Genomic DNA, 11,424 nt, shown 5'->3' on the forward strand with positions numbered 1-11,424 from the left:
GGAGTTACATAACTGTATGTCTTCTTCTTCTTTTGGTGACTCCCTTTTAGGGGTCACTGCAGTATTCCTATCATACTCCTCTGATCCACCAACCATCCGCATGTCCTCCTTCACTACATCCATGAATCTTCTCTGAGGTTTGCGTCTTCTTCTCCTGCCTGGCAGCTCCATCCTCAGCATCCTTTGTCCAAACCTTCTCAGCCTTGTCTCTATAACTTTGTCTGTCGTCTACCAACGTCACAGTTCACAGACGCTAATGCCTGACCTTACCCGTCGACCTGTCCATCACCTCTGCAAACAAGGAACTCAGAGCACCCTCACCTTTGACCCCATCCGTCATTCCAACTCCACTGCACTCTATGTGAACTTGTGAAAAAAATACCAAAAGAAAAGCATCAACTGTTAAACTTTTTATTAAATGTGATGTTTTTAGTCTAAAGGTAATCACACAAACTGATCAGTCATCACTCAATGTTTCAGTTTCTCTCGGTGAGTTTATCTGTTTTTTCAGTTCTTCTGACTGACTTTTTTGCTCATTTATTTAACAGGCACCACAGCGAGGAGTCACAAAATAGTGACTCTGTAGGTCAAACTGGGAGGAGATGATGCAACAGAATGCCTCATGTTTTATTAATAAAGTTTAGTGTATTGATGACATATCACAGGGAGAGGAATATGATATATTGCTATATCAGGGGTTCGTCCTGCTCTGGGGAAACACAGAGGTTCATAAATCTAAATCTGAGAACCCTGAAAGTGAAGACCTCCTGACTCAAACATTACTTCAAATAGAAAAACTATTGATGCTATAAACTGTATTTGTGCAGCGGTAGAACATAAAGCAGCACCGGTGGTACCTGAGGGCTCAATAACAGTCAGTTTCCATGGTAACGGAGGCGGAATCTATCACAGATTATCGATTTTAGTTTTTGTTTTCACATGCGGATCCTGCGCTGCTCTTTCCAGAACTCGGCAATCCCCTGAGACAGAGCATACTCTGCTAGGCCCCTGCAATCACGGGGGGTGAACCCCACCAAGGCCGTGCCCTTCATGCTGACCCCCTGTCTCCCTGCCAGCTCGGCGACCCTCGCCGTGATGAGGGAAGCCGGAGCGTGACAGCACGACTCGCCGCCGATGCTGAAAGACGGCCAGGGTTCACCTGCGGTGAGGTGATCTGGCGGGGTCCCCTTCACGCTTTCCACATTACAAGCGATTTCCACAGCACCCCCGTGTGGTAGGGCCAGCACCTGCACTCCAGGCAGGCCTCCCGGCGTCGACTCCCTGATGGCTTTGGCGATGCTGCGCCCCAAAGAGACGTCCTGGGTGTCAATTGTGACATTGCAGTTCATGACGTAGGGACCTGCCCCGACACCTGCAGGAGATCAGACAAATCGGAACTAAAGGAGCTTCTTTAAATCAATAACAACATTTTTTGCAGATTTTTACTAGTGAGACAAAAGTTGCATAGCAATCCTCTTCCTTCTGAAGTCTTATTCACATTCAGAAACAGATTGTTCTACTAGTGCTCTGCAGTCCTCAGCCCTAAAAAATGGTCAGAGTGGCAGAAGCTGTACTGAAAGCTGAAGAGGAATGGACACAGCACAGTCCCCCGTGTCAGACAGAGCACTGCCCAGTCTTACAGACTACATGTCTATCAGGTGGTGTGAGGTGAGCCAGGACTAGTCTCTCCAGCTCTGCATCAGATGTGAAGTGAGGGCAACTGGTTGACAGTCATTTTTCTTGGATAGTGACGACTTCTTTGGTACATGTAGTTCACCAGATGTTCTCCGGAACACTATGAATCCTCGATCTCCTGTCTTGTTTGCCTCCAGTAAATTATTTTTTTTCTTTACAAATCCAGCAGTGCTTATAATAGAGACTAAATGTTGCAAAGGCAACAACAGGATACCTCGGCTGTGTGAATCTGATGCTTAACACCTTTTAGTTAGATTCAGAATGTGCTAACAGGCTCAGTGGCCTGACTTTCTTTTTATCTGGTAACACGTCAATGTTATTTTTTTTAGCTGTGAGAACTTTTCAGATTTTTCCTTTCAAAGGTCAGAATAGAGAAGGGAGACAGCCTGTGGTCAGACTAACAAACAAACAAAGATAAAGTCACCTGTGTTGTGTAATCACACCAAAGAGACACTCTAACCTTCATTACCTGCTACCTCTGGCTCACCTGTGAGGCCGAATCGTTTCTGTGGCTGCGGCCCCACGTCGGCCCTGATCGCCCGCAGGTCTGGCATCTTCTTGAACCAGCCCATCTCCTTCCTCCTGTGCGCCAGCCCTCGCTGTAAGGGGAAGTCTGCCCAGCCAAACAGGAAGGCACTGGTGCCCCGGACCCTCTCTGTAAGTCCCTGAGCCACAGCTGAGCCCAAGCAAGAGCACAGACACATTTCAGCTGACTGGCATACGGAGTGCACGTCATCACGTGCACACAAATTCAGAAACGCAAAGGTGCAAAGACCGTGACGGACCAAAACACACCCGCGGGAATGTAATTCAGACGGATGGAAAATACGGACACATGGGCTGCTTATTACATGCATGCATGAATACAGTGCTTGTTAGTGGGTTGGCCAATTACCATTTTTCAATCACACCACACAGATTAGCATACAGAGTGCAGTCTGCAGGCATGAGGGCAAAGTGTTGAGTTATTGCTCATTATCAGATAGACACATGGCTGCGAAGTCAGCTGGTAAACTGTGAAAGTAATCAACAGCCCAAGAAAATAGAAAAGACGTCACATTATCAGCTACATGCAGGTGAGACATGCTTGTAGAGACACAGTGGATGAGCTCATGACCGAAAATGTACTGAGGAATAATAAAAACTACATACACCCTGCTGAATATGTCTGTGAACACACATTGAGAATTTATTTTAAGTCACATGTGATATTTGTCTAAAGAACTAAAAATAAATTACGAGCACTGACAGCCAGTGAGGATTTAAAATATAGCTGTGATTCCCAACCAGGGGTACATGTTAGATAGGATTTTAGGGTTATGTGGGAAGTTGTGTTCAACTAATCTAAAAAAAAAATGCAATAACAAGTAGATCTTAAAATATTTTACTGGAAAAGTTAGCAGCGGTAGCAACAGGGTAACTCAAATATATAAATGATTTAAATAGGTAGATAAATAAATAGTTAAATAATGACTGGAAAGAAAGGGAGAAGGCTTGAATTTATAAAATAACAACTAAACCTTTGAGAAGTTTTCATATAATAAACAAATTCAAATTTTAAACAAATATAATGCATAACTGTTGAAATAACTCACCTGGCTAACAGTATGGAAACCTTTTTTTAGCTAAACCACTAGCTAAAAAAGCAAGGCTAGCAGTTAAAATCATTAGCCAAAAATGTGCTGTTAGTAAATAATTAGAATTGCTTTTTAAAATTATAACGAAGGGGGGAAATATCCAACTATTAACTTTTGAAATAGCTAAATAATAATTAGGTTAAAGGGCTAGCAGTTGAAAATGTCATCTTAAAATGTATACTAACAAATAAAATTGTTAGCTTAACATGACGGACAAATATTTTAAATGGGTAAAAATTATAAATGAAAAGTTTTAAATACTTAGCTAAAGGATATCTAGCTAAAAGTTGAAATTATTAGCTAAAACATAATTAAATGATGTTAGCTAAACAGATAAATATTTGAAACTACAAGCTTACTAGCAATTAAAAACATACGATAAAAGTATCGATTAATTGAAATAGCAAAACAAAAACTATGAATGAAAGTAGGGTTAGCAGTTGAATATTAAAGGGTTAATAAACACAGGAATTATTAGCTAAAAGTATGAGTAGTAGTGGAAATACTGCATTTCGTTGCCCTGTACCTGTGCATGTGCAATGACAATAAAGTTGAATTCTATTCTATTCTATTCTAAATTTTTAGGCAAGGCAAGGCAAGGCAAATTTATTTGTATAGCACAATTCAACAACAAGGTGATTCAAAGTACTTTACAGAGACATTAGAAACAAAAACAAATAAAAAGCATGATTTAAAATTTTAGGTGAATTAATGGAGAAACTCAGAAGGTTAGTCAAACAATAATTAGTTTGAATGAACACTTCATTTGATGACGGGGTATTTAAGGAGGGTACAGTGTTTCAGGGGTACATTAACTCTCAGGAACACTGTGAAACACATACCGAGCGCCTCTTTAGTACAGTCCTCTGCCCTCACCTCCTCCCCCAGTGGGTAGATGGGTATGAGGTCAACAGCGCCCATGCATGGATGGACTCCTGTATGAGTTTGCATGTCAATCAACCCACACGCCTTCTCGCATGCACACAGGATCGCCTCCCCTGGAAAACATTAAAAAACAACACCAAATAAAAGCTGCAAACTTTGACTGCTTTCACTGTTAAGGCTGTCGTGTTTCGAACAAGGATTCGTAGAAATGATTTTTTTCTCTGTGATCCTTGTTAGAAAAAGGTTCTTACTGGGGTTTTTTTATGTGTCTTTAAATCCCTCACAAAGCTTATTAAAGGATTGGAAGCTGGAGCTGAACCCATTCATCCATCTCTCAGGAGCAAGAGAGTGAATATGGAACATGTTAGAAGCACAAATACAAAGAGGACTTACTGATCGAGTCGATGCTGGACACAATAGTGATGACAGAGCGGTTGTAGTCATAATCATTAAAGATGTTTAACACCGTGGTCCCCTCACGCCTCACACCTGAAGCACAATAAAGACAATACATGTGAATAAATGTCTAATAACAGGTTATATTTTACAGGTAAAGGGCAAATTTAGTGCTTAGAGTAGGGTGGTTATCTGATTATCATCTGGCGCCATCATGGATGACATAACTGCGTACAGGCAGTGATTTTACAGCTAAGAGTTGGGTATATGTAGTGGCTTGCCCTTCAAACTGAGGCTGTAAATAGTTTACCAGCAGTTAGCTCGTGTTGAAATTCAAACTTTTTTTTCCGCTGGTACCTTGAACTCACCTTCAGTATTGTACAACGCTGCTTTGGCCACCGTCTCCACCAGATCCTTCCTGCGAGCTTCAGAAACATTGAGGAGACACGCCACCAGTCTCCTGCCCAAAGAGCTCGAGGCCATGTTTTATCAGGTATGCAGAACTGGGAAAGTAGAAATGCAGCCACTCATTAGATGAAAATTTGAATGTGTAACCAATAAAACGCAATCATGGGAAAAAGAAAGTCCATATTCTTTCAATTCCAAGGGTTCATATATGACAACATTTTAAAAATCCTTAACATTATTTACCCGTTTCAGATGACCAACTCTATCTGTCAGACAGATGGCCTCACATTTCACTCTACAATACTTTGGTATGCCGAAGAGTTCATGGTCAACTCAGGCCAACCCTCCACCACTGTGCTTGACAACTGGTACAATTGGTACGAGCTAAAAATGGCTGCATTAGTTACATTTTAAAATTTGTAATTATCCCAGCATGTATCAAAGTACCAGCCAGGTGACATTTTCCCCATGTTTTTGCTGTTGCACCCACTTCTTTGAGCTCATTCCTTTGAGAAGTTCAGGAAATACTGTTTTTATTTCAACTGTTTGATGATAAATGGTACAGTTCATAGAGCTGCATCTTCATCCCATCAAAAAATGAAGCAGTGAAATAATACTTTTGATTTTTAATGCAATTCTAAGTGTAACATGGATACTCAAGCAGCAACAGAATACGTACATGGGCTATGAAAAGTTCTCCAATAAATATAAGCTGCTGCACAGTGTGTTTAAAAGCTGAAGTTACCTTCCAGCAGATGAATGGAACTCTTCTTATGTGCAGAATGACCTTGATTAGTTTATATGGTTAATTATCAGTCATATAATTATTCAGTGCAGTTTATAGGAATTATTAAGCCGAGTGGCGGTGCAATGGTTTACCCATTGTGTCTGCACAGCTGTTTGCACAGCTGTAGAACATGTACAAAGTCCAGCCTGGTGTAAACTAATTTGCTGTGTTATGCAGGCGGAACCAAACATGTCAGTGGCACACTTGAAGTATGTGCAGCGTTTATAAGGAAAAAGGGGCAATATAAACTATTTCTGCGGGAAAACACTCACTTTGCACTCGCTTCAGCGCAGCCGCTGCGAACCCACCCACATCAAGATCCACGGAAAGGTAAACACGTTCATTTTATGTGTTCAGCTAAACTTTGGAAGTCTCAGCACAAGATGGTTCCACCCCGATCCCAACCATAGACATTTTGAGATGTGTTTATGTATGTGCGGTCCTCGTATGTATTTTTTTAAAAAATAAAAAAGGTCTGGGGTGTAAATATTTTTTCCTGGACATGCTGTTACCTACTTATTATTTTTGGAAAATAATACAAATTCCATAAAATTATGAAAACATTCGAAAAAAAATTAATTAGTGGTTTAATCAGTGTCAATTTTATTTATGTTTTATATCCATAAATATCCTCGGCTCACATCGATGACAGTTCACGTTTCTCACCACAAACGTGGTGTTTTATACGATTGCTTTGTTCTTCCCTTGGCGTCGTTAGACCGCGCGGACGAAAACGGAAATACAAAGGAGGGACTCATCCGATTCCTACCGACGAGAAAACTCAACACATGCGCAGTAGCGCGTACGTTTCCTGTCACTGCAGTCGTTTGTTATTTCGGTGGGTTTGTTTTTGTTAAACAGCGCCTCTTTGTGGACAAAAGGAGACTCTAAAACTGTGACAGTGAAGTAAATCTTGGACGTTTATTCCGCAGGTGTCGTAATGTGAGGCGGACAGCGGTTGTAGACGCCGTGTAGTTGTAATTGTTTGCGTATAATAAGGCTGTGTGGCCCGGTTTGGCGCTACCCGCTGATAATGTGATGCTAACTGACAGCAGCATGGAGCGAGTGCGCAGATGAGGAAAAACGCCAGCTCATTTTCTTATTTTAGAGTCCATGCTAGCCGAACGAGCAGCAGTACTGTTGTCGCCTCTTGGCCAGGACTCCCTTGCAAAAGAGGTTTTTAATCTCAATGGGACTTTTCCTGGTTAAATAAAGGTTAATAAATAATAATAATAAAGTACTGGACCTGACTTTAATAACTGCGGCCAAAGCGATGACGACGTCACCCTCCGAGCTCCGGGGGCTCCACGCCTCGGCAAGCCGGGATGCACTGTCGGGAACCCCGCTGCAGAAGCTGCAGAGGCTGCCCGCGGTGCCCGGGAACCTCCCCAACCGAGTGAACGACCTGCTGCTCCTGCGGCCTGACCCGGAGGAGCAGGAAAAGAGCAACAACCGGCACGCGGTGTTTTTTCACGGGGATATTCAGGTGAGAGTGATGGAGAAGGTCTCAGGTGGACATGGCTGCCATGGCGAAATTAATCACTGAATACGATTACTGAGGCAGCTCTGTGCCACCTCCTGTGTGTTTAATGTTGGAATCAGTCAATGATTTCTTTCAACAAACCAAATAAAAATGCGGGGAGGCCAGTCCATGGCTGATAGTGCTCCATTGTGTGTGATTCTGTCCAGGTATGATTTTACTGCCTCTGCAGTGCGCTTTGGATCATTGTCATGCTGAAAAATGAAGCTGTTGCCAATCAGACCTTTTCCCCATGGTATTTCATGGAGCATCAAAATCTGACAGTTCACTTTTGCCGAGATTTCCAACACCACTGGCTGAAATTAAACCATGACAGAGCCTCCACTTTCTTTTACAGATAGATGCTCACTGTGCTAACTCTCTCCTGATCTCCTCCGTACACACTGATGATGATTTGAACCAAATATTAGGACTTATCACTCCATCAGCCCTGTTGCCACTCATTTTCAGTCCAGTTCTTGTGTGGTTTCGCATACTTTAGCCTTTTCTTACAGTGAGACATTTCGGATGTGGCTTCAGGCTTTATTCCCCTGAAAATGGTCAGGAAAAAGTACAGGACTCAGCTGTGCTGCTCTTGTTCTGAGATCATGTAGGACCTCTATGTTGCAAAAAGCAGTTGTAAAACTTCTCATTTCTCTCTGTGCAGAACTTCCAGGAGGAGATGGCGCTGCAGCCTGAGGGTGCCCAGTGGCTCTCCTGGAGCCTGGAGAGGGTCGCCTTCACTCTGGGCTGCCGTTTCCCTGATAGACACGTGTGGGTGGTGAGAGCCTCGCGCATGTACCTGCACAAGTTCAGCTGCTACCAGAACTTTGTGGAGAGCAACATGTTCGGGGCTCCGGAGCACTCTCCATACTCTGCTGACTCTGGAGCGTTTCACCACCTCAGGTTTGTTACTGGAGCTCATTTTGTCTTGTTGAGATATTATTTAACTTGATTACTTTGGCTAAATTTTATCCGGCCTGTATATCAGTTAAGAATAAATTAAGAAAGGTGTAGAGGCTTAAAAAGCCACCTGCAAGCTAAATCATCTAGCTCACAGATGATGACACAGAAAAGGGCAATTTAATGGTGAACGTGTTTCCCGTGTCTTTTCCCAGTTTTCCAAATTTTATGTTTTTGGAAAACATGACCAGGTCTAAAGGTGTGAAGGACAGGAAAATGTTGCTGTAATTCTTTGAGATGATTTTGGATCTTTTCTCTGAGTCTGAGCAGCGTTTCTGACCACAGGGCCCTGCTGAGTCACGGCATGGAGCGAGCCAGCCTGCCAGACCCGCTCCAACCACAGGGCGGCGCTGACAGCATCCCCTCAGGCTTCTCCTTGACCCTGGTGGGCTTCAGCAAAGGCTGCGTGGTCCTGAACCAGATGGTGTACGAGCTGCCCGGGGCCCGTGCTGATCCGCAGATGTCACCCTTCGTCAAGCACATCTCTGACATGTTCTGGCTGGATGGTGGCCACCCGGGGGGCAGTGAGACCTGGGTGACAGACAAGCAGGTCCTGAAGGAGCTGGCCGGCAGCGGCGTGTCGATCCATGCCCACGTGACCCCTTACGAGGTGTGCGACCCGATGCGGGCCTGGGTGGGCCGCGAGCACGGACACTTCATCAAAACTCTGGAGGAGTTCGGGGCGTGTCCAAGCAAGAAGCTGCACTTCAAGGACGAGCCGCCCTCCATCGAGAACCACTTCAGGGTCATCCAGGAGTTTTGAGCGCTTTATGTGATCTTTGTGTCTTATTGCTGGTCTTACCTCAAACCTTCAGATTTAAGGGCTCAGATGAGTCGGATGCTGGTTTGTTAAACGCGCTAACCCTGAGGTGGGACGAGCTTTCCTCTGTTCTCCACTGTCTTCCTCTGAAAGTCCTTCAGGCTAAATGAAAGCTTTTCCATTTGCTCAGACTTTATGTTGCTGCCGAGCTGCTGGTTAATATCCGGTTAGTTTCTCTAACTCAACTTGTTTGCGTGTTTAGCTGCAGCAGAAAAGCTTCTTACATTCTTTCTATACCTGCACTAGCATTGAGCTCATTTTAGACACATGAATGTTTGAGAATCCGGTCTCCGGGTGGACGTCATCAGCAGGAATATCTGCTGATTGTGTTTTAACTGTAATGAAATAACAAGCAGACACTTAAAGTGTTTGAGTTCATTCCTTCAGTTTGATGCTGATGGTGGATTTCCATCAATGACGAGTCAGAAAAAGGACAAAAAAGCAGTTTAGATTTATATTTTTAAGATAAGACACTGCAGGCTAGCAGAACTGTTCACTTTTTGAAGCCATTGAAGTTCCAAAACCAGACTTTAAAAAAAAAAAAAAATCTTAATTAAGATTAATTATCTCACAACGAGTTATGTGTGTAAATTGCAGACTGCTTAAAAAAAAAAAGTGCCTGCAGCGTCTCCTCTTAAATCGCTGCAGTACGTTTTATTCTGACACACAGTCACTTCAAGGTGTGTTCACTACGTATTCTGGAGCCGTCACATTTCACATGGTCTTCATCAGCACAGGATGTTCTGCTGATGAAGACCATGGGGCTCATAGGTCAGCTCTGTCATCACGTTTGGAAATCAACTTTTAAACGGTACAACTATAACAACAACCAAAAACTTTCATATTTTACTATAAATGTTTTTAAAATATCAGATTTTATGTTTTCCTGGAGAAAAAAAAAAGTCCATCTGCACAGATTTGTTTTTTGTTTTCAGTAAAATGCAATAATAAGAAGGAACACTCAGGTGCTTTAGTATTTGGGCAGCGGGGCAGTTTTAGTTTTTTGCTTTGATTAAATCTGAATCGCACCATGTGATTAATCTGTAGATGACAGTTGGGTGCTTCTCTTCTGGCCTGAATTGCTTTGGGGTGAGCTGTACAGATGTCTGTCTTCTTTTAAATATTATGGAACTCTATAAATCACCTATCATATTTTTGGATCTTTGAGTAGGTGGGTCGTGACTCCTCCTTTCAGAGAGGGTGTGTGGGAGTTCTCCACACCAGTCTACATGTGTTTTGTGGACTTTGGGATGGTTTGGCTGGGGTGACCTGTAGGGGGTGTTCCTGGACTCCGGGATATCAGGCACGCTGTTAAAAGCACTTTGGAGCCTGCAGCTGCAACGAGAGCTTGGTTCACTTCTCCATCAATAAGCCAGACTCCCTCAGGGTTGACCTTTGACGCTGATTCTGTTTACAGCTTTCATGAATAGAATATCAGAACAGAGGCTGTGGGGTTTGGTGCTGTGGATGCTGTACTGATCTGTTTTTTGTGAAGAGCGAGCTGATGATCTACACCTACATCCACAAGCTGTGGATGCTGACTGAAAGGTGTCCAGGACACCAGAGGTGGAAATGAGCTTCCTCTGAAGGCTTTGGGCTTTTGGGGGTGTCTGAGTAGAGCAGCTGCTTTGCCACATTTAAAGGCATTGGTTGAGGTGTAGTGGATGTCCTGGATAACTTTGAGGCCCACGACTGCTTGGATAGATCATGTCTGCTGGCTTGGGTGGTACAGCGAGGATGTGTGGCCTTGGCGTCTTTGTTTAGGTCACTGCTCCTGTGACTTAGACCCAAAGAACTGGTAGAAACTGGATGAGTCTAATTAGTGGAAACAGATGTTGCTGTTGGTTGTTTCAAACACTAGAAGGCGAGTGCCATCTAGTTCTAGGTGAAGGTGGACATCTTTACAGCTAATATCTCCAAAACCATCTATGGACCCCCTGTCCAGATACTTTTGGATCTGAATGTATCTCATGGTGGCAGATGTGATGTGTTTTTATGACACTGGGTGGGGAGAAGGACAAAAAAAATCTGTAAACTTGCTTGCTGTGTCCAATTAATGAAGTGGATTATTCCTGTAGGACTTCTGGTAGCTGGCAGGGCAGCATGCACTGTACATCCATCTGTATGATCTCTGTATGAGCTTAAATAGCATCTTTGCACTTTGCTGATGGCTGCGAGTCGTTCTGCTGAATGTAACTTCAGATGCATTCCATTGTTTACTACTCGCTGTATGTTGTGCTGTGTTTTTTTTTTTTTTTTGTTGTTGTTTTTTTGTTGTTTTTTTTTTTTAAAACAAAAAAACTGAGTGGATTTG

General features: G+C 43.2%; 2 protein-coding genes across 3 annotated transcripts; one reads left to right on the forward strand and one right to left on the reverse strand.

Moving 5' to 3' along the window:
- Positions 1-449: 449 nt before the first annotated feature.
- ftcdnl1 (formiminotransferase cyclodeaminase N-terminal like 1) lies at positions 450-6,182 on the reverse strand. The gene is made up of 6 exons (XM_080902435.1): positions 6,081-6,182; positions 4,982-5,116; positions 4,611-4,706; positions 4,175-4,330; positions 2,183-2,371; positions 450-1,372 (listed from the first exon to the last, which is right to left on the reverse strand). The coding sequence occupies exons 2-6, from the start codon at positions 5,094-5,096 to the stop codon at positions 936-938; spliced, it is 993 nt and encodes a 330-aa protein (XP_080758561.1). The 5' UTR covers positions 5,097-5,116; positions 6,081-6,182; the 3' UTR covers positions 450-935.
- Positions 6,183-6,313: 131 nt separating this feature from the next.
- cUnh2orf69 (chromosome Un C2orf69 homolog) lies at positions 6,314-11,361 on the forward strand. Of its 2 annotated transcripts, none has more exons than XM_080902436.1 (3): positions 6,314-7,294; positions 7,995-8,233; positions 8,561-11,361. In XM_080902436.1, the coding sequence occupies exons 1-3, from the start codon at positions 7,082-7,084 to the stop codon at positions 9,051-9,053; spliced, it is 945 nt and encodes a 314-aa protein (XP_080758562.1). In that variant the 5' UTR covers positions 6,314-7,081; the 3' UTR covers positions 9,054-11,361. The 2 variants fall into 2 exon arrangements, with proteins under 2 accessions (XP_080758562.1, XP_080758563.1); XM_080902437.1 differs by having other exon boundaries at positions 8,576-11,361.
- Positions 11,362-11,424: the final 63 nt, after the last annotated feature.

Source organism: Rhamphochromis sp. 'chilingali', assembly GCF_963969265.1.
Source record: "Rhamphochromis sp. 'chilingali' genome assembly, chromosome: 14".
Classification (NCBI taxonomy): domain Eukaryota; kingdom Metazoa; phylum Chordata; class Actinopteri; order Cichliformes; family Cichlidae; genus Rhamphochromis; species Rhamphochromis sp. 'chilingali'.

Bases quoted from the DNA above. Each gene is read 5' to 3' on its own strand.
- cUnh2orf69 (XM_080902436.1), top strand. From the start codon at position 7,082: ATGACGACGTCACCCTCCGAGCTCCGGGGGCTCCACGCCTCGGCAAGC. The intron at 7,295-7,994 runs GTGAGAGTGATG...CTCTCTGTGCAG, and splicing joins TTTTTCACGGGGATATTCAG to AACTTCCAGGAGGAGATGGC. The intron at 8,234-8,560 runs GTTTGTTACTGG...GAGTCTGAGCAG, and splicing joins GGAGCGTTTCACCACCTCAG to CGTTTCTGACCACAGGGCCC.
- ftcdnl1 (XM_080902435.1), bottom strand. From the start codon at position 5,096: ATGGCCTCGAGCTCTTTGGGCAGGAGACTGGTGGCGTGTCTCCTCAAT. The intron at 4,707-4,981 runs GTGAGTTCAAGG...ATTGTGCTTCAG, and splicing joins AGCGTTGTACAATACTGAAG to GTGTGAGGCGTGAGGGGACC. The intron at 2,372-4,174 runs GTATGTGTTTCA...GCTTGGGCTCAG, and splicing joins CTGTACTAAAGAGGCGCTCG to CTGTGGCTCAGGGACTTACA.